Source organism: Netta rufina (assembly GCF_964035555.1).
Source record: "Netta rufina genome assembly, chromosome: 21".
Taxonomy (NCBI): Eukaryota; Metazoa; Chordata; class Aves; order Anseriformes; family Anatidae; genus Netta; species Netta rufina.
In genome coordinates this window covers 1,468,429-1,489,896 of record NC_140145.1, presented here as the reverse complement: position 1 = coordinate 1,489,896, position 21,468 = coordinate 1,468,429, and the positions used below count along the sequence as shown (strand labels likewise).

At 64.9% G+C, this 21,468-nt stretch overlaps 1 protein-coding gene across 12 annotated transcripts; it reads right to left on the bottom strand.

Annotated features, from left to right (window-relative positions):
* Positions 1–242: 242 nt before the first annotated feature.
* On the bottom strand, positions 243–21,240 carry ELN (elastin). Of its 12 annotated transcripts, none has more exons than XM_084299405.1 (35): positions 21,129–21,240; positions 15,834–15,887; positions 15,437–15,463; positions 15,252–15,284; positions 13,914–13,958; positions 13,350–13,442; positions 12,916–12,975; positions 12,770–12,838; positions 12,635–12,685; positions 11,382–11,453; positions 11,210–11,236; positions 10,933–11,004; positions 8,029–8,070; positions 7,575–7,640; positions 7,248–7,292; positions 7,014–7,097; positions 6,869–6,928; positions 5,841–5,957; positions 5,711–5,758; positions 4,659–4,796; positions 4,517–4,573; positions 4,208–4,354; positions 4,039–4,095; positions 3,303–3,425; positions 3,053–3,106; positions 2,824–2,958; positions 2,682–2,729; positions 2,273–2,314; positions 1,913–1,972; positions 1,433–1,474; positions 1,323–1,346; positions 1,033–1,074; positions 868–897; positions 706–756; positions 243–609 (listed from the first exon to the last, which is right to left on the bottom strand). In XM_084299405.1, exons 1-35 carry the CDS (start codon positions 21,205–21,207, stop codon positions 560–562), a joined length of 2,244 nt encoding a protein of 747 aa, XP_084155531.1. In that variant the 5' UTR covers positions 21,208–21,240; the 3' UTR covers positions 243–559. The 12 variants fall into 12 exon arrangements, with proteins under 12 accessions (XP_084155531.1, XP_084155536.1, XP_084155535.1 ...); XM_084299410.1 differs by having other exon boundaries at positions 8,044–8,070; XM_084299409.1 differs by having other exon boundaries at positions 12,770–12,829.
* Between the last annotated feature and the right edge of the window lie 228 nt (positions 21,241–21,468).

Genomic DNA, 21,468 nt, shown 5'->3' with positions numbered 1-21,468 from the left:
GCAGAAGCAGGACGGAGGCAGAATCCTTTAAAAACTTGTCCTTTATTAGTCTGTTGGCAGCGATTCCCCCTGCGTAGGGCGTCCCACCCAGTTATATCAAAGTGAGTAACATGAAGGGAGCCGGGGGGGTCGCAGGGCGGCGGGGACAAGCCCCCCCACGTTGTCCCCTGCCGCCGGGACCCCCTCCCTCCCTCCCTCCTTCCCCCCCCGGTGCCCCTCGTGCCCCCCCCCAGCCTGCCCCCCCCCCGGGTCAGCTCTCGCCACCCACCCCGGGGGGCAGCACCGGGGCAGGGGGTGTCGGGGGGGTCCCAGGCCCCCCCGCAGGGAGCGATAGCACCAAGGGGGACAGCTGCTCCCCGCAGTTTATTCCGCGCTCCCTGGGGGGGTCGGGGGGAGAATTCCCGGGGTGGGGGCAGGCCCCGGCGCTGCTGCCGCACCGTGGGGTCCCTCCCGGGAGTGTGGGGCCGGGGGGCCAGGGGGGTCTCAGCTGGGCTGGGGATTTACATTCTGGACCATGCAGTAGCACCAAAGTTCATGAGGTTATCGGTGGGGCGGGCGGTTACTTCCGCTTCCTCCCGCAGTATTTCCCTTGTGCGCAGCCGACTCCACCTGGGTTGGGGGGGGGGACACCGGGTCAGCCCCCCCGGGCCCCGGCAGGGGGCTTGGAAGCCGGGCAGGGGTGGCGGGGGACCCGGCGGCGCTCACCTCTAAAGCCCAGGGCCCCGAGGGCTCCTCCGAAGGTCTTGGGGGGCTTCCCTGCGGGGACAAGACGGAGAGGGTGAGCGGGGTGGGGGGCTCCACGGGTGCCCCCTGGGGAGGTGACCCCCCGCCCGCTGTCCCCAACCCGCCCGGCTGGGGCGCACTCACCGCCAAATCCCAGCTGGCCGCCGACCCCACCTGAAAGCACAGCAAAGCCTCAGTGATGCTCGGCCCCGTGCCCCCCAGCCCAGCCCAGCCCCACTCCCCGTGGCCGTGTCCTCGTGCCCTGCGGCTGCGTGTGTCCCCACGGGCAGGGCACGCAGGGGAAGGTACCTGGAAATATCGGTGACACGCCAAAGCCGGGAACTCCGGGCCCTGGGGAAAAAGTGACAGCCGGTGACAGCGCTGCCACCCCAGCCCTGCGTGGCCGCAGTGTCCCCAAGCCTGCAGCAAGCTGGGCGTGAGCTGCCCCAAGAGCCCCCGCGCCCAGCAGCACCCCTGGGTGCCCACCCCGCTTCAGCGCACCCCGCGAGGCTGTTGCGTGCCCGGCGGGGTGGGGACAGCGAGTGGGGCAGTGCGGTCGGTGACAGGGTCCCACCCTGGCCCCTGGCCCCGGCACTCACCTGGCAGCCCCCCAGCACCAAAACCTGCGGGAAGGGAGAGCCCTGGTGAGGGTGGCGGCCGTGGGGACAGGGATGTCACCCCGCTGGCCAGGGCTGTCCCCGCTCCTTACCTGGCTTGGGTGGTTTTCCAGCAGCTCCTGGATACAAGAGCCCTGCAGCAGCAAAGGTGGGTGTCAGTGCAGCCCCCCACCAGCCCAGAGGGTCCCCGGGTGTCTCCACGTATTGGGGACACTGCTGTACCATCTCCTGTCCCCACAGCCTGGGACACGCTGGGGCTGGGGCCCTTGGTAGCTGCTTGGTGGGGGCCGTCCCCTCCCATTGTACCCCTGGCAGGCAGCAGGCACAGACGGGGCACGGTGACAGCGGGGAGGGGACACGCTGTGGGACCGCAGAGTGGCCCCGGCTCCCTCAGGGTGGGACAGCACCCAGCTGGGCACTGCTCCCCCAAATCCCAGCCCATGGGGTCACGGCCAGGAGGGGACAGAAGTGGCCCTGAATCTCCTGCATTCCCCTGATGCCCCTTCCTTCTCAGCACCCTGCACAGACCCCTCTGTGGGACCCTCAGTGCCGAGCCCACCAGCACCACTCACCAGCACCAAGGCCACCAGCACCAAGGCCACCAACTCCGAGGCCACCAACTCCGAGGCCACCTGTGGTGAGGAGCCTGGGTGAGCACTCCCAGGGGACCATGGGGACGCAGCGTGGGGCTGTGGGGTCTGTGCCCAGGGATTTGGCCTGGGGTGGGAGGTGGGGACCAGGGACACCGGGCACGGCAGCACTGGCTTTGCCATCATTCCTGGCTCACATGGTGGGGGGATTTGCAGGGAGCATCGCAGCTCCAGCACCAGCCCGGGGTCCAACTTGCTGCTCACCCAGCCCCACACAAGCCCAGACCTTCCTGATGCAGCCCCATGCCCTGGGGGAGCACCCCCTGCCCGCACAGCACCTACCTGGGATGCCACCAACCCCTGGGACTCCAGCTCCGGGAACGCCTGTCGGAGAGAGGCAGTGAGACCACGTCCCCACAGCCTGCACAGGGAGCTCGGGGGAGGCAGTGAACACCCAGGGGTGGCCCTGGCACCCTTCCCACCTCCCCCAGCACAGAAAGACCTGGAGGCCTTCTGCTTGGTGCCTTGCTGCAGGCAGTGCAGAGCGGGAGGAAAATGTCCCCGGGGTGACTGGGGTGGGAAGAAGCCACCGTACCGGGTGGCACTCTGCACCCAGGGGTGACAGCGTGCCACCCCCCCATGCCCAGGGCTGTGCAGGGCATGTGGGGACATGAAGAGGGGCCAGCACCCCGATATCAACACGGGGTGCCCAAGGGGGAGCAGGCTGGGGACGGGTGGCAGCGATACGTACCGAACTTGGGAGGCTTAGCACCTGGCTGCACCCCTACTTGGGGGATGCCTGCAAAGCAAAAAAGGGCACCGCGTTTAGGACAGGCACCCCCGTGCCCCCCATCCCACCCACCCCCCACATCTGGGTGCAGTGCTGCCCTCACCTGCCCCGGGGAGAACGCCGGCACCGGGTACCCCCACGCCCGGCACCAACCCAGGGACGCCGCCAACGCCGGGTGTCACTCCTGGCACACCGGGACCACCGGGCACCACGCCTGGTACCCCTCCGACACCGGCACCTGCAGGAGAGGGGGTGAGGACACAGCCCAGGGCTGCATGGGGCTGGGCAATGCCGTGCCGGCATACGCTAGCCCTGCGTGGAGATGTACTCACCGTACTTGGCTGCCTTGGCTGCTGCTTTTGCTGCTGCCGCCGGACCTCCGACTCCTGGGACAGCGAGACAAGGGTCAGCATCCCTGGGGGGAGCCTCCCCAGCAGTGCTGGGCAAAGCCCATCTCTGCCACCTTGGCATCCACCAACAGATGGCCCCGAGCTGACGGAGACCACCGAGGGAGTCCGAGGTGTCCGTCCTGCCCCAGCCCTGTCCCAGTGCCAGCCCAGCTGCCATCACCACCTGCCTTACCTGGGACACCTCCAACGCCGGGGGCCAGGCCACCCACACCAGGAACCAAGCCACCTACACCAGGAGCCAGGCCACCCACACCAGGAGCCAGGCCACCTATGCCAGGAGCCAGGCCACCTGCCCCTGCAAGAAGAAGGAGAAGGACTGGGGCTCCAGCTCAGGAAGAGAGACGGGGGCTGCGAGAGGTCTGGGATGGACAGAGGTGCAGGTGGGAGGGCGGTGGGAGAGATGGTGGGAAGGATGGTGGATGGATGGAGGAGTGGGTAGTGGGTGGATGGGTGGGTGGGTGGGTGGGTGGGTGGATGGATGGATGGATGGATGGATGGATGGATGGATGGATGGATGGATGGAGTGGGTAGTGGATGGATGGGTGGGTGGTGAGGTGAATGGAGGGAATGAGATGTGCATGGGTGGGTGGATGGAGGTGAGGTGCGGGTGGATGGATGAGGGGATGAGGGGACGGTGGTGCGGATGTGTGAGTAGAATGTAGGATGGATGGATGAATGTATGAGAAGGCACACGGATGATGGACCTAGGAGCCTCCATGCAGACCAGCTCTCTGAAGAGCATCCCCTGACGCAGCCAGGACCTCATCCCACGCGCAGAGTTCTCACCCCTCACCCCGACTCATGGGGACCCCATGCAGTGCCTCAGCCCCAGCTGGGGAAGCAGCCTGGAGCGGGGAGGTGGCAGGAGGCAGGGCGTGCGGGGTAACCCCGGAGTGAGCCCGTCTTACCATACTTGGCTGCTTTGGCAGCCGCTTTGGCAGCAGCGGCGGCATCAGGGACGGCTCCTGGGGGAGAGGGGAAGAGTGAGGGGCAGTGACGGCCTGCAGTGGCCACGCCAGTGCCTACTGGCCAGCAGCACTGCAGGCATCCCTGAGCATCCCTTAGAGAGCATCTCACCGGGTACCAGACCAGGCACACCGACTCCAGGAACACCAACGCCAGGAACACCAACTCCAGGAACGCCAACGCCGGGAACGCCAACTCCAGGTACTCCAACTCCAGGTACTCCAACTCCGGGAACACCGGCTCCAGGCACACCAGCTCCTGTTACACCAACTCTCGTTACACCAACCCTCAGCACACCAGCCCCGGGCAGGTGCCCTGATCCTGCAGAGAGGACCAGGGATGCGTCCGAGCCCCACGCCCCAGCCATTTGTAACACCTCTCCCTCCTTCCATCCCAGCACAAAGGACGAAGGTCTCTCACCAAATGCGGCCGCTTTCGCTGCAGCCTTCGCTGCGGCAGCAGCTGCTGGGCCACCCACTGTGGGGACAGAAGGAAGGGTGTCAGGGGGAGCAGAGAGGCCAGCACCACGCTGTCCCCTTGTGTCCCCAGCCCCTTCGCTCACCTCCGACACCAGGCACCACGCCAGGGACACCAGCCACGCCAGGGACACCAGGCACGCCGGGGACACCAGCAACGCCGGGCACACCGGGCACGCCGCCGATGCCAGGAACACCAACACCAGGAACACCAACGCCGGCTCCTGCAGGCAGCAAGAGGAGAGAATTTGGAGTGGCTGAGCCATGGGACAAGGAGGAAGGTCTGCCCTTGCCATCATGCCATGGGGGGAAGCACCCCGTGCCTCATCCCTGCAGGCGGCTGGGACACGCGCCTGGTGCTGGGTCACCCAAGAAGCTAGGAATTCACCAGCACAGGGAACGATGCCACGGGGGGCTCCAGATGATCCTCGGCATGAGGAGATGGAGCCTTTCGGCCCAAAAGGGCACAGAGAAGTGGCTGGTGGCCCCCAGTAGCCACCTGGAAGTGCTGGGATTCAGGGAGAAGCTCAGCAATGAAAAGCTCACTGGTGTGTGAGAGCAGGGGCCAAGAAGATTGCCAATTTTCTCCCTAAATCCTATCCACTTATTGCTTTTTTTTTTTTTTTTTTTTTTCATCCTGAATGATGCAGAAAACAAATGAAAGAAATGGCCAACAATGGTCTAGCCCTCCACTGTGCCTGCTCTCCGAGCCCAGCCTCCCAGCTTCACTGCTGTGCAAGGTGCTGGGGTGTCAGCCCCTGCTGGGACCCGCAGTCCTGCTAGACCAAATCAGGTGTGCTTGCCGGATCCCACTGTTTTTTTGGAACGAAACCAAAAATTTCAGACGAGAACCAAACAAAGTCAGTTTGTTCTCATCCATTCACCCCCATGAAACACCAGTAGCATCACGGCCTGCAGAAACCTGGGGAGGGACAGAGGCAGGGGACAAAGGCGAGCCCAGGCAGAGCAGCTGGGAAGCCAGGCTGGGCACATCCAGCGCCTGGATGCTTCCCCATAAAGATCCACCAGGAGTGATCTCCAGGGCAAAGCCACCTGCCTGGTGGCACCCCAAGTCCCACAGAGGCATCCCCAGGATAATGGAGTGGATGGGGGTCTCCTTGCCCCCTACGGTACTTACCATACTTAGCTGCCTTTGCTGCTGCTGCTGCTGCTGGCGTTCCAACTCCTGAGGACAGGAGAGAGAGGGACCCTGAGCCACCTGCCCCCGTGCCACCCGCCGTGGGGACAACACTCACAGAAACAGTCACCTGCCACCCCGGGGATACCTCCGACACCGGGCACCAAGCTGGGGACACCACCAGGCACAACACCAACACCGGGCACGAGGCCTGGCACACCGCCGACACCAGGCAGCACCCCTGCACCTGGAGGGAAGCAGAGCAGTCAGAGCACCCCAAAATGCACCATGCTGCCGGCCCCAGAGCATGTGGCTATGGACCCCTCAAGCAAAGCCAGAAGCTGGAGCATCAGCGGGCTCAGCACCTCCCAGAATGTCTGCTAAGGGACCAGTGCCCACACGTGCATCCTCCAGGGCTGGGGTGCCCAAGCTGGGGCTCCCACTTGCCCAGCAGGCACGGGCATGGGGTGGGCTTCCAGGAACAGCAAATCCCCCTGGCAGCAGATGTTCTCTGGCTGCTGTGCTGCTCTCCACCGAGCCCTGGGATGCTTCCACTCCTGGGTGTGCGATGGCCCCGCCGCTCGCACGCACCCGGGCAGGGGATTCCCAGCTCCCAGCCTGGGAGCCCACATGGCCGCTCGGGAGCTGGTGGCAGCTGGCGGGACCCCGAGGTCCCCCAAGGACGGGCTCGTAAATCCCAGCTGCTCCCGGGGCTGACGCATTTCCTCTGGATGCTCCAATGAGCGCGTGCTTGCTCCTGCGAAACCGGCTCCCTCTGCCAACAAGGGGAGCAGCGAGCATGCGATCTGCAGAGCCCAGCTTGTCCCTCTGCTCATGAGCCATGCCTCGCTGCAGACGCCCTCCCAGCGGGACTGCAGGAACTGTCACAGCCTGGACCTGCCACGTCCCCACGTCCTCCAGCGCAGGCAGCGGAGGCTTTGCAATGCCAAGCTGCTGCAAGAAGGGGGAAAGCCCCCCTGCAGCCTTACGGGGGTGTTGCAGCCCGCAATGGCTCAGCAGAAGGGATCAACTCGCCCCAAGCATGGGCACGCAGATGCTGGAGCCATGCGGGAGCCTGGGCTGGGCGAGCATCCCAGAGGGCAGCACCCTGTGAAGCCACGCCAGCGCTGCTCAGCCCTGCCGAGAGCAGGGACTCACCGTAGGCTCCTGCCTTTGCTGCTGCCTTCGCTGCTGCCGCTGCAGCTGCCGGCCCTCCGACTGCCGGTGTAGCAGAATAGAGTCAGGGGTGTGGGACGGGGGGGGGACATCGGCATCCGCACCCCGGGGCTGAGCCCAGCCTCACCTCCAACTCCTGGGACAACGCCGACGCCCGGCACCACGCCGCCAACCCCTGGGATGCCACCAGCCCCGGGCAGGACACCGGCTCCTGAGGGGGGAAAAGAGGATGTCAGCGTGGGAAGGGGACACCACCGGCCTCCCTCAGCCTGGGAGGGGGACAGCAGCCACCCGGGCGGGGACACAGGCACTGTCTGTGCCCACGGAGCACAACAGTGTACTAGGTGTACAGGGTACTCACCGTACTTAGCTGCCGCTTTCGCTGCTGCTGCCTGTGCTCCAACTCCTGGGGAAGGACATGAGGAGATGCTGAGGGCCTGTGGCCATCCCAGCACAGCCTTCCCAGTCCTGGGGACTGGTGCCTCCCACCAGCAGCTGCCCCCTCTCCTTAGCAAGGTGACACAGCCCACCCCAGGCTGTTCCTAGCCCCTCTCTGGCCACCCTGGGGCCACCAGACAATGCTGCGTATCCCGTCCAGTGACTGCTGAAGCTAAGGGGGTGCTTGCTCTCTCTGCCATACTCTGCGGGTCCCTGCCACCCCACAGGACTGCTGGGGAAGGGGCCGTACCTGTCCCAGTGGGGTACCCAGCCTTTCCAGCACCAAGTCCTGCTCCTATCCCACCAGGTCCGAGACCTGCAAACACAAAGAGAAAACACAGCAAGGTCAGGATCTGGCCCTCAAGAGGGGGGGCGAGGCAGACAGCAGCTCCAACCCCACATCTGGGGACATGCTGGGGACACCCGAGCCAGCCCCAGGCTGGAGATGCCACCTCAAACCTCCCTGAACAGAGCTGGCTGCAGCACACGATATATCCTAGCCAGCATGAGCCAAGAGCTGCTGGCCCCATGGCACGGGATGCCCAGCGTGGGGGGTGCCCGTGGGCACCACCCCATCCCTGTCCTTCTGCCCTGCCCGCGTCCCCACCCAGCGTGGGTCGCTTTGCCCCGGGTCAGGGTGCTCCTCACACAGCCCAGACTCTGTGAGCAGCTACGACCGTGGAGCAAGGGCTATGAGCACTCACCATAGGGCAGCTTACCAGTGCTGTAGGGCAATCCATAGCCACCTGGAGAGGAGAGAAGGCGGCTGGTTAGCACCTGGCTGCTGGTGGCTGTGCCCCCTCTGCCCCGCAGTGTAGCCCCTCTTTGCCAGCTGGCTGTGCAACGCGAGCCCTCAGCACCGGGGCTCCTTACAAGTCAGGAAAATCTTTTTTGGGGTGCGCCCCCACCTCGTGACGGGACCTCCCGGAGGTGCCCCTCTCCACAGCAGCTCCAGAAGTGAGCCCCATGCTGAGGGCTGCAGCACGCAGAGCTGGTTTCCAACATGAGCGTGTGTTTGCCAGAGCCTCCCGTGACCCTGTTTCGGCAGGGGGCCCCCCAGGAGCCCCGCGGCGAGAGCTGTACCCAGCTGGCTGCGCCAAGGCCGGCTCCAAACGCGAGGCTTTAATTGGAATCAGGGCTTGGGAGCCTCCGCTGAAACGTGACCTCATTAGGAGGTCGGCAAGAAGGGACGGCGGGGGATTACGAGAAGGAACATCGCGGCCGGGGAGATGGCTCCTTGTGAAAGAGCGGCGTCCCATGCGTGGGACAGCGCGGGGATCCCCGCCTCTCTGCATGGCAGTGGCCACAGCCTGAGGAGCAGGGACAAGCTGCTGTGTCCCTTCTGGTGGCAGCTGGGGCCGCACACGGCAGGGGTGCCCCGCGGACACCCAGCTCCCCAGCCACGGGCAGGGCCGGCGCCTGTGGCCAGGATGCTCGTGAGAAGGCGTCCCTCCAGGCATCCCCTCCCACAGCCACATGTGCGCACCGCATTTCCCCCCACACCCCCGGCAGCCCTTTCCACCGGGTGCCACACAAGGCTGGATGGGCTCTGCATCCGGCAGCTGTGTCCGGGGTCCCCAGGGGCACCCAGTGCCACCAGCGCCTCGCTTGCCCCAGAGCCGCCTGGCACTGACTGGGTGACACCCGTGGAGGTGGCACCAAAGGTCCAAGCCCTTGGAGCTCCAGGGGTTTTGCTGGTCCAACCCCAGCTCCGCAGAGCCACTGCCACCCACCCGGATGGTGCTCACCCCCTTGGCACCAGCACGAGGACAGCCACCAGCATCACCAGTGCCGATGGACGCAGCGGCTGGCATGGGAACCGATTTTCCCAGCCCTGAGACCACCTTGGTGTGGCTGGGCACTGGGGCACCATTCCCTTCTCTACGACACCAGGTGGGACCCTGATTTCAGCCACAGCATCAGCCTGCACCCCCAGAAAGTGGGGTGGCCTTGGGGACCCCTCCTGAGTCAGAGCAGCCCAGAGCGGGAGCTGCCTGGGGCATTTTCAGCAATCCCTCCAGAAAGGAGACTTTCCTCTGAACATGTCATTTTCAGTGCTCGCCCCTCATCCCCTCTTGCCCTGTGCTCGCCAGCTCCGGCATGCAGTGCAGGGGACACGGGGGACACAGGGACGTGTCACACATCTTCCAGCAGCTCCCAATCCCACCTGCAGCATTGCCCTGCTCAAACCAAGAGCTGTGACAGCCGGCCCAGTGTGTCCCCAAGCTGCTGGGGAGTAACAAGGTGGGATCCTGGGGGGGACAGCACCTGAAACCGGGCTGGGGGACAGCACCGCTATCCTACTGCACCCTACAAGGGGTGGCACCACCACCGCCACTGCCGGCCTTGCAGCCACAGGGACAGGGGTCCCCAGGGAGGGAGAGGGGTGACGCAGCCACTCGCTGCTGGTGGGGCTCCCTCCTCCGATTTAGGCACGGCGGCTCCCCAGAAAGTGGGTCAGCCCCGTCTGGGCTGCAGGCCACTGGCAGGGCCGCCGGGACGTGGCCAGGTGCCCGCACCAGGCACCCCATGAAAGGCAGTCTGGGGCCGGGCGGCCAGACGGCATCCGATCTCCGCGGGGCTGGGTCACCCTAACGAGCGTAACGAGCCTCTGCGGGAGGAAGCGGGCGCTGGCCAAGTATTTCTGCTGCCGCTCGCAGCCGTGGGCCCTGGCGGGGGAAGCCGGCAGAGCTGCTGGGTCTGGCGCCCGTGGTGGGGAGGGGTGTGTGCCCCAGGGTGGGCTCCACCCCAGGATAAAGCCCATAAAGCCCGTGGACCTACTCTCACTCTGGCACCCCAGGGATGTGGATCCCTGGCCAGATCTGGCTTCCTGCCCTGGATGTCACTGCGGTGGGCCTGTCAGCTGCTGGCGTCCCCGGACAGGCTGTGTCACCTCATCCCTGCTGCCTGGCACTGCCATCCTGCTGCTGTCCCTGCCGGGCACGGCTGGCTGGGGACAGGCAGGTCTGGCACCCAGCGCGGGGACAGGTGACAGATGCCACTGGAGCAGCACAGGCTGGGAAAGGGGTGCTGAGCACCCCTGGGCTGGGGCTGAGCATCGTCTCTGCAGGCAGTGAGGAGGGAGACCTGCCTTGTGCTCCGTCCCCACTGCCAGCCTGCTGGTGGTGGCCTTGGTTAGCGGTCCCCAAGAGGGGACGTTCAGCCTGGGTGAGCGTCTGGTGATGCCCAGCACATCCCCTGGCCCCCAGGAGCCACAGGAAGCAGAGGATTCCTGGAAAGATGTGCCTGGTGCCAGGAGGGGGCTGTGGAGCCAGCCTGGGATGGCCTTGCCCAGCGCACATCCCCAGAGCACGCCTGCTTGTCCCCGGCACACCTGGCAGCCAGCGGAAGGCACAGCATCACCCTGGGGCCGGGAGCAGGAGCAGCGGCAGCCCTGGGCAGGATCTGCCCTGGGGGCTGTGGGCAGCAGCTGGAATCGCCCGCCCAGCAGTGCCCGGCTCCGTCCTGCTGTCCCCTACCAGCGCCAGCACTGCCGGGTCCGGGGGACCCAGGGCCACCGGGGCTCAGCCCGGGGCAGTGAGGACGTGGGGTCCCCCTGGCACTGCTCGGGGCCCTCACCCGCACCCCTGCTGGCTGTGGCCGCTTACCTGGGAGCTTGGGAGCTTTGATGGGATACCCCAGAGGGACTCCGGGCTGCTGGCCTCCAAAGCCTCCCAGTCCTGCAAAGCCAACAGCAGACGCTCACCTGGAGCCCTTGCCCAGGCTGCCACCAGACCTTGCGAGAGGGGGGTGCCCGCGGCACCCCGGGTCCCCGGCCACGGCTTGGGAAGCCCCTGAGGCACCTTTTGGTGTGAGGAGGCCACAGCAGTGATGGAGAAGCTTGGAAAGGAAGAGAAGGACAGGCGGGAAAGAGGGGACACTCACCAGGGATTCCTGCGAAGGCTCCTGCTCCTGGGGAGAAACACAAATGTCCCCGTGAGTCATGGGGCCAGTCCCCAGGGCTCCACAACAGCCCGTGACATCCTGCCTGGTCAGCCCGGGGGGTGGCCCACGGACAGCCCTGGACCCTGCCGTGCGCGGAGGAGCAGGGACGTACCTGGACCTTTCGCCTTGACGCCGGTGCCGGTGGGAACGCCAGGCAGCACCCCTACGCCAGGGAAGCGGACACCTGGGATGGAGCAGAGGGGACGGGTGAGCGTGGTGGGGCCTCTTGGTGTTACTGGTACCCCAGACCCACGATCTCTGGCTGGGTGCAAGGGAAAAACCCTCCAGACCTTGCTCCTGCCATGACCCAACCGCCCCCACCACCCAAATCCTTGCCAGCCTGCCCGGCTCAGCACTCTGCACCCAGCACCGGCGCAGCCAGAGAGGACGTGCTCCCCGCAGCCAGACCCAGCTGGGAGGCACCCGAGCCCCCCCCAGGCTGGAGGTGGGGTCCTGCCCCCCCCAGCCCTCACCCTCCAGAGGCAACCAGGGAAAAAAACGGAAAAACTGAGCTGCTTCGGTTTTGCTTGTTTGTATTTTTCTCTCCAGCCCCCCCCTCCCCCCCCCCTTTTACAAATGTCTTTCATTATAACTCACGCATTTTCAGACATGGAAAGACATTCCTGACCAGCAACAACACACTTCCCATTCTGACAATGTCGAAACATCTTGTTTTCACAAGTTTTCCTCCCCAGATTGCTTTGCAGTGAGGAATTCCTGCCCCCGCCACCCGTCTCCTCCCTCCACAGCCCTTGGCCAGGCGAGCTGCCCCCGCGTGGCCCACGCCAGCTCCGCTCTGTGTCCCGTGCTGGTGCCCCTTGCTGCCACAGGCCCCTGCCTCTGGCACCATAAAGATGTCACTTTAGGAAAAGTGACAGCTGGGCAGGCTGATAGTGGTGTCCCAGTGGGACTGAGCACACCGGGACAGGGACATGGGGCCAGGGCACAGCTGGCCATGAGAGCACCGATGCCAGCTAGGAGGGTCGGGCACTGGGGTGTTGCCTTGGGATGGGGACCCCCTTGGAGATTGGGGTGCTGCTGTGGGATAGGAAAACCCCAAGAGGTTGGGGTGCCACGTTTGGGTGGGCTTTGCCTTGCAGGCTGGGGTGCCACCGTGGGATGGGAACCCCCTCAAGGGATGGGTGCTGCTGTTGCATGGGGCTTCCCTTGAAAGCTGGAGTGTTGCCACAGGATGTGGACCCCATCGGATGTAGGGATGATACAAAGGGATGGGGCCACCCTTGCAGGCTGGGTTACTGTCCTTTGATGGGGACCCACTCAGATGATGTTCCCATGGGTGTTCCCATGGGATAAGGACCCCCTCGGAGGTCAGGGTGCTGCTGCAGGATGGGGACCCCAGCTCACCTGCACCAGGGAGCACGCCACCACCTGGGAAGGCTCCAGGGATGCCAGCACCTGCAGGATGAGAAAGGCAGCGGTGAGCCCCCAGCCAGAGCCGTTCCCCAACCACCACCAGCCCCTCCTGGGCCGTGCACCCACCTGGTACTTTGGGGGGCTTCCCTGCCGCGCCGACCCCAGGTTGTACCCCTCCTGGGGGCACTACAGCACCTGCCGGTGGCAGAGAGCCCTGAGAACCCACTCAGCACTGCCACGGGCTAGGGGTACAGGGACAGGGCGTTTCCTACCTGCGGAGACCCCAAGGCCTCCAGGAACACCAACTCCACCCACGCCACCAAGACCAGCACCTGGGGACATTGGGAAAAAGAAGGGCACAGAGTGAGATGCCACCTTTGGGCTGTGGGTGGTTGGAGAGGTGCCAAAGGAAGGGATGGCCCCAGGGGACACCCCAAGGAGCACTGGAGATGTGTCCCCCAGGTTTGGACAAGGGACCCAGTCCCAGGACAGGGGGCTTCATGCTCCTGGTGGCTCCAGCTTGACCAAAGCCCCTTTCTCAGCACAAGAACAGGCGCCAGGTGGTGCTGGCAGAGAGAGCAACATCTCCTGCTTGCAGCCCCCCATCCTCAGGAAAGGCTGGGCATAGAGGGGGCCCCCAGAGCCCTGAGGATGCCCAAGCCCAGTGTTGCCCCCCAGCATCACAGCAGGCACCCTGAGCACTCACCAGCTTTCGCAGCAGCCTTAAGAGCGGCTGCGGATGCAGCACCTGGGAAGATGCCCCCGGGGAAGCCACCTCCTGGGAGCAGACCTGCAGCACCTGCGAGGGGAGAAGGGGCAGGGTGAGCCCGGGGAGCAAGAAGGTGCCTGCACCCCCAGGCTGCGGTGGCGGTGAGGGGTGGCGAGCTGGCATGAGGCAGTGCAAGGCAGTGTTAGGTGACATCTGCGTGGGGACAGCTCTGCGGTGCCAGCCTGGCTTGTGCCCTGCACTTCTTCTCCCTACATCCCCTCCAAAACCTGCTCCCTTCTGCTCCCCTGCCACCCAGGCACCCCGTGGTGTCTTGGACTGCTGTGTGTGCCACGCAGGGGCACTGCCACCCTGCTGCCAACCCCGTGGGGACACAGGGCCCTCTCCCCTGTTGCTTCATGGGGCTGCCCAGCCTGGCCACATGGGAGGAAGTGGTGGAGGAGCCACCTCATTGCCCTACAGCTGATGGGGATGGGCCACCCGCAGTCCATGGGGAGGTTCTCTGGGGACACTGCACTGGGGACAGTTCTTGTCCATGCTCACCTGGCTGGAGGCCAAGAGGGCCAAGTCCCCCGAGGCCACCGACCCCTGGAAAGAGAAGCGGGCTGAGGGAGGCTGGGGGGTGCAGAAGCACCCGCACGGGGACAGGGAAGGGGCTGGGGTGCTGCCGTCCTTGCCCATCCCAGTCCCACGCAGCTCCAGCATCCAGCTGTGAGCTTCCTCTGCCAGCCACCCCAATGCTTGCTCCCTGTGCAAAGCAGGGAGGACAGGACCCGGCCATCGTGCTGCATGGGGATGTGCACAGGATGGTTCCCCACCAGGAAAAGCTGAGTGGGGGGTCCCCATTTGCACCATCCTGGCAGGACAGATTGCTCCTGGTCTCGCCTCGCTTGCTGGTGCTCCCAGCCCACCACAGCCCCAGGGAAGGGCATGGGGGATGGGGACAGGACCCGGCCACGGTGGCATGGGGCACGTGTCCCCATCCGATCACTGCTGCTGTCCCTTCCCACTCCGCTCCGCCTCGCCCGCCCCCCACCCCGCCAGGCCATGAGGGGACGGAGCCGAAATGTTTCAGGCTGAGGAATGAGTCCCTCCGGCTGGGCCAGCGCTGCCTTCCAACATCTGGGGCTAATCAGTGCTCGCTCCCTCCAGGCGCAAATTCCACTGCCTTTGGCTCACGGCGCGGACACCGCTCCGGCTGGGGCTTCGCGGCTGCACCGCGTTTGGTTTTAATTACGCCGAAATAAAGGGCCTTGTTTTTCTTTCCACGAGCTGAAATCTGAGTAAACGGAGGTTGCAGGCCCCCGCCTGGGGCTGGCGCTCCTGCGGCGCGGAGCTGGGCCGAGGAGGCCGGCGCACCCTGCCCCAGGCACAGCAGTCCCCATCTGAGAGCATCTCCCCCTGGGCTACGGGGCTCTGGACGTCTCCACCAGCACCAAACCAAGCAGTCTGTGCTGCCCTAGCACCTCCCAGCTGTGCCTGGCAGTCTGTGACCTGCCCCAGGATTGGAGTCCCCCAAAAGGCCCAGTGCTGTGCGTCCTTCTGCCTGCATCCCCTCCCAGTCCTAGTGGTGGCCCTGCCTGTCCCCTCCTCTCTGGGCCAGACGAACCCCAGCAAAAGCTGCCCAGCCATGAGTGCAGGCAGGCAGGGGACACCTGAAGACCAGGGCTTGGGAACAGTTGTGGAGGAGGTGGCAGCACGCTGAAGCTGGGGACAAGGATGAAGGCGCATGGAGCCCTTGGGGCTGTTGAGAGCTTGGTGAGCACAGCAGGGCAGCGCGGAAAGCGTGGGCAGCTGCCAGGGAACATCCTGTCCCCACGGCCTCTTCCTGCACCCTGGCTGCTGGCACAGTCGGCGAGAGAGGAAGGAAAGGTTTCTTACCTGGTTTGAGAGGTTTTCCTCCAGCCCCGAGCCCTGGGGGAGAGTGAGGGAGGGTGGTCAGATGTGCCCCTCCCTGCAGCGTGTCCCCTCTGCAGGCATCCCGGGATGGGGACACAGGGTGGGACAGGCTGAGCCTCTGCCCTGCCACCCCCTCCCCGCCCCAGAGAAGGGTCCCCGGCACTTACCTGCTCCCAAACCTCCAACCCCAGCACCTGCAAGCAATGACACAGGCTTAGCACCCACTCCTGCAAGCTCCCACCCAGCCCTGCCCACGCTGAGGGTCTGGGGACACAAGCAGATGGGGTGTCCTCTGTGGTGTCCCCAGGACTTTAGCCAGAGCACTAGGGACAGGCTGTCACCCTGGGCCTTTGCCCCTTGTGGCCAGGGCTGTGGAGATGCCAGCCCTGGGCTGGGGACCCCAGGGCTGATACAGCCCTGTCCCTATGCTGTGGTGCTTCAGCTGCCCAGGGCAGGGTGTCCCAGCACCCTGGTCCTGCTCTGCTGGGCTCAGAGGTGCCCTGGGTGCCCACCCAAGGGCCTGCCCATCCCTGTGATGCCCCCACACTGCCCAGGTCCCCTTACCTGGGAAAAAGCCTCCTCCTGGGACTCCCCCTCCCGGGATAGCACCAGGAACCCCTGCAAGAGAAGAGACCCTCGCTAAAACCCCCACAGGGATTTGTGTGTCCAGCTGGACTGGGGGGGCACCCCCTGGGATGGGTGCAGCTCTGTCCAGATGAGGCAGGATGCACAGCCCCAGGGCAAGAGCCGAGGGCAGCTCCCTGCCTTTCCTTGCACACCTCAATTTCTCCAGCAATACGGTGGTGATGGGGTCTGGAGCTGCCCCAGGGTCTGACGGGGTGGCAGCAGGATTTGGCCCTACACCATGGGGGGAGAGTGGGGGGGATCCAGCTCTGCTGCCCAAACCCCATCCCATCACCCAGCCAGTGCCGTCTCCAGAACCACCTCCTGGCAGCTGTGTCCCTCTGTCCGCCCCTGTGCAGTGAGAAGCTCCCAGGCCCCTCTGCTTTCCAGGGCAGGCAGCAGTGGTGCTCAAACACTGCAGTGATGCTTTTTGGGGTGCTTGGCTTAGCCCCTGCTCTGTCTCCTGCAGGACAGCGTGCGGCAGATCAATGGTCCCTGCTCCATCGTGACAATGGAAGGGGTGGAGACAGGGTTTGGGGAACAAGGACGCAGTGCAGGGGATATTTTGCTTCTGGCAGGGCTTTCTGGCACTGGGGGGCTTGCAAAGGGATTTGTGGTGGGGCTGGCAGGGCTGCAGGGGACTCTTAATGGAGCTGGCAGGAGGATTTGGGGGTTTCTGAAGGTTACAGTGGCCGGAGGGCACCCGGCACCCCCCGAAGCTGGGTGCAGGCAGTGGCACAGCCCTGGGACAGGTGGCAGCTGGGTGGCAGAGCTGGCACCCAGCAGGGGGGGCACCCAGTGCTGCACATGGAGCACCCTGCATGGCAGGGACAAGGGCGTCCCCTGCACCCTGCTCATGAGTGCCCTCCACCACACGGAGCACCAGAGACAGAGCCCCCTCCCTGCCTCACGGGGACAGGTGCTCATCTGGGGGGGCACACAGGCACAGGTGAGGCATCGGGACACGCGCACCCCCATCAGGATGCACGCACAGGCGAAGGACGAATGTCAGGACACACACGAGGAGGACATGTGCCACTGTCCCCACGCACATCAGGGGACACGTCGGGCTCAGAGCCTCCCCCAGCAGCACCCCCATGGGCGCACACACACACACACACACACACACACACACACACACACGGCGTGTTGCCCAGCCGATGTGCCCCAGTGTTGCCAAGCAGCGGGATTTGGCCTCGCGTATCCCCAAACCATGGGCTCGGGGCACGAGCCCGTTCCCATCACAGCTGGCCTCCCCGGAGCGCAGCGGCCGCGCTCGGTCATCGCTCTCCCCGCTGACCGGCCGGCTTGCCCCGCCGCCCCAGCCCAGCCCAGCCCAGCCGGGTGGCAGCCGGCCAGGGCTTACGGAGCAGCTCCCTTTCCCGGCACATTCCCCCGCCTGCCCCCTCCCCCCCCACCAGCTTGGAAAAACAAAGCCCAGCTCCTTTGCCTGTTCCCAAACATCATCCGCACATCGCCCAGCCTCCCTGGCCCGCCTTGCCGGGAGGGGATGGCCACAGCCAGCTGCGTGGACGCTCTGCGCAGCGTCCCCAGGAGCAGTCCCCATGGCCAGGCTGCACCCTGCTGCCGGCAGGGGGGATGCTGGGCACCCTGGGGAGCCCCCGGCCCCCTGCCCCATTGCTGCCTGGAGGAGCCCCCCAGAGAAGCTGGGAGGAGGCTGTGCAGCTCACAGTCCTCACAGGGTGTGCGGGGACATAAAGGCCCATGGGACACCTGCCCTGGGACTCCCCAGGGGGCTTGCAGAGGCCGTGCTCAGCCCTGCATGCCTCTCCCATCTCAGCTCCACACAGTCCCAGCGCCTCATGGCCATGCGTGTTCTGGAGGGTTAAAGAGGAGGTGCTTGTTTTCGGGGGTTCACCAGCCCCCTCCAGGTCAGGTCAGGAGGTGGATGGGGACCACCTGCCTTGACACGAGCCAGGATGGCTGTGTGGGTCTGGGGGAGATGAGGCTGTTGCTCAGGAGCTCTGCAGGATGCTGCTCCCAGCCAGTTCTGACACCAAACTCGGTCAGCTCCACGCTCTAGCCGGACCCACACACCCTGAGATGCTGCACCAGGGCTACGGGGATGGCTCCAGGGCTGTGCCACCACAGCTGCACTTGTCCCATACCCTGCAGGGAGGAGGCAAGTGCTGCCCATCAACTGGCTCGGGGTCAGATCCTGGCATGGGGGTCTTCTGCCCTCTCCTTGGCACATCAGAGATGGAGAAACTGAGTCACAGCCCTGCTGGGGCTGAAGGTCCCTGCTCTGTGTTTGCTCCTGGTCAGGGGCTGCTGGCAGGCTGGGAAGGGAGGGTTTCTCCCACATCCTCTTTTTTCCCCACAGGGCTAGGGCTTGACTGGACCCTGCACCCCAGGGCTCTATTTCCAACGCTTTCCAAGAATTTGCATCTGAATGTACAGCCCTGGCTGCAGCACTCATGGAGGTGCTTCAGAACCTGGAGTGGGGCGTTGTTTATAGAAAATAGGCTTTTTCTTCCATATTTCTGTACTGTTTGGTCACTACTACAGCTGCACTATTTCAGCCTGACCACTACTTCTATTATTCCATTTCCACTACCTGCAGCGTTACTTGCAGATTCCAGTCCAAGTGAGAAATGCAGATGGTTTCTGTATTCTACAGCTTATTTCCTCCCACATCCAAGAGGGGGCTGAGGACCCACAGCAGGACGGACATGCACAGCCTGGGCTCCACTGCAGCTCAGCCCCTTGCCCCGTGTCCTCAGCCCCGCGCCTCCATAGACCCCCCCGTCCTCTTCCCGCGGGAGGCTCAGCGCTCAACTGAGGCAGACGTTTCCCTCTTGCTGTGTGCTTTTTTGGGAGAATGGGTTTTGGAAACACGCAGTCTCCAGGCAACTTTGAAGTCGTGCCGTGTCCCGAGCCCACTGGTAGCAGCTCGGGAGGCCAGGCGGGAGCGAGAGCTAACGGGAGAGCGGGAGGCAGCCTCCAGAGCCTGGCTCCCATCCAGCCCCCGAGCCTCAGCTTTCATAGCTTTCATCTCCGGGTGCCTGCGGACAGCCTGCACCCTGCGGCTCCTGCAAAGGGAGCAGCCTCGCCAGGCTGCTGCGGCGGCGGGGAGGGGAGATGCCATCGCATCTGGGACGGTCCCCAGCACACACGGTGACACAGACTGGGATCTGACAAACCCTCCTGGTGGCCTTGCCTGGGCCAGGCCTGGTGGAGATGAAGGTAGCACGGGATGACTTTTGTACCCATTGCCAGCACCTCTTTGCCCAGCCCAGCTGCTCCTGTGCCCCTGAGCCTGCAGGGCTGGGACCCCCATGTGCCTCTGTCATCCCTGGGGTGTCACTCCCCAGGAAGCACTGAAGGATGGGTGCCCCCCTCCAAACGCCACACTTGGCACCTCTTACAGCAGCTTCCCCGTGCAGCAGCCTGAATCCAGCCCATGGGCCATGCATGCCCCCATGAACAACCCTGCAGTCCAGAGGGGTGCAGAGCAGCAGGGGCTGAGCCCAATCCACTGCTGGGAGCCTCCCAAATGCCACCAACTCACCCCCTTGACTGAGCTCCCTCCGGGTGGGTGCACCCCCACCACCCTTGTGGGTGCCACTGGCCATGCCCCTGTCCCAGCTCGGCCCCCAAGGCTGGTTGAGCAGAGCTGAGCCTGTCCGGTGCAAAGCAGCACTCCAGGCTGCAGGGACATCGGTCACTCCTCCACGGGGAAATGTTCTCCAGTGTCCCCGGCAGCCCTGGGACCACCTCCAATACCCACTCCTCAGGGAGCTGCTTCCCAAAGCAGCAACCACCCCTGCAGCCAGAGTCTGGAGTGGGGGCCAGCAGCCCCAGATGCTGTGGGATCTGACCCTGGGGCCAAAGTCACTGAGACTGCCCCAAATGGCAACTTCGTGAGAGCTGGTGAGCAAAGCCACCGTGGTTAAGCAAAGCCAGCACAGAGCATCACTGCCAGGCACGGAGAGTGGCCAGGACTGAGCTGCATCCCATCAGGGATGGCTCCTGGGTCCCAAGCTACTCAGGATCAGGCACTGACAGCAGCTCGGCTCCATGGGTGCTGGCTCGGCACTGCTGGGGGTGACGCTGTGCACATGGCAGGGGACAGGCCAGCCGGGGGCCAGGGTCCTGGGAGCAGAGCAGGGCGCTGGTGGACGGAGCTGCTGGCTGCCGACAGCAGCCCCGAGGGTTCTGCCTTGGGTGGCTCAGCACTGGCACTGCCCTCCCCTGCCCATGGGATCCTGCCTTGTCCCCACTCTGCTGGCCCCATGCAATGGCTCTGGCACTGTCCCCATCGCTGCTGCTGCCTCTGCCCCTTTAGCCATTGCATTTTCCCCGGGCAGGCAGACAGGCACTGTCCCCCTTCAACCCAGCCCCAGCAGAGGTGCCTGTCCCACCCCGAAGCACGCCGTCCCCACCTCGCGGCCCTTTGCCCAGTTTTGCCCTTGTGGGCAGCTCCAAGTCTGTGCTGGGAGCAGCTCTCCCCGGGCTGTCCCACGGGCAGGCACCTGCTGCGTGAGCTGCTCCGGCTCCCTCCCGCAGTGCAGCGGGACACGGGGGGCTCCCTGGCACACGGTGGCTTTTGTCCCCTGCCCTGGCACATGCACGTGCATGTGTGTGTGCCAGAGGTGCCACGCAGCTGCTGCGGCCAGTGCTGCCCAGCCGGGGTCTGGGTGGCACTGGGGACACACACAGCCACCCCGACACCGGTGACACAAGCACAAGAGGATGGCGCAGGGGCCAGACCAGGCACCGTAGTCCTGGGCCATGGTGCTCTGCAGCGGTGCCCAACTGCGGGCTTTGCCACGGCCACCACGCAGCAGCTTGCACGCATGGGCTGCGGGATGCACACACACACACACACACACACACACCCAGCCCACACCGGGATATACACCGGGAGGGCGATGGGGGTCAGCCCCCCGGCCCCTGGCACTTGCAGTGCCCACCGTGCCTGCACATCCCCAGTGCCCAGATGCGGTGCCTGGGAGCCCCCTCGGAAAGTGCTTGGCAGTGCTGCCCCGGAGAGCTGTGCGTCCCCCCGGGTGCCATCCCACCCTGCCTGGGCATGGCATGCGGGGAGCAAGGAGCCCTCCAGGGAGGTGGCACCCAGGCGGGCTGCCCTGCCGCCCCCGGTTGTCCCCAAGGCAGGGCAGGGACTGCTCGTCCCTCCTCAACCGGGGCAGGATGGGGAGGTCCGGGCAGAGCCTCCCCGTGCTAAGGGGAAGGAGCCTTTTCTTTCCTTACCTCCTTGCTGGGAAGCCGGGAGGATGGAGAAGAGGAGGAGGACTCCGGGAAGGAGGGGTGCAGCTGCCTGCTTTGCCATCTCTTGAAGCAATGCCCCCGTGCTCTCGCAGTCAGTGTGTTTTATCCCAGAGCTGCTTAATTGTTGCTTCCAAGGATGTGAGGGGAAGGGGGGGTGTGGGGGTTGGAAGGAGGGAGGGGAAAAGGAACGAGAGAAGGGGGGAGAGAGGCACAGGACACTACGTCATGACGAAAGGGCAAACACACAAGCCTCTCCAGGCTATTGGGCTGTATTTTTTTTTTCCTTTTTCTTTCCTTTTTTTTTTTTTTTTTTTTTTTTTTT

What these genes read in the sequence shown, in the direction of transcription:
- ELN (XM_084299405.1), bottom strand. Translation starts at nt 21,207, where the DNA reads ATGGCAAAGCAGGCAGCTGCACCCCTCCTTCCCGGAGTCCTCCTCCTC. An exon ending in CCCGGCTTCCCAGCAAGGAG is followed by an intron (nt 15,888 to 21,128) that starts GTAAGGAAAGAA and finishes CTTCTCTTGCAG; the next exon opens with GGGTTCCTGGTGCTATCCCG. An exon ending in AGGGGTTGGTGGCATCCCAG is followed by an intron (nt 1,973 to 2,272) that starts GTAGGTGCTGTG and finishes TCCTCACCACAG; the next exon opens with GTGGCCTCGGAGTTGGTGGC.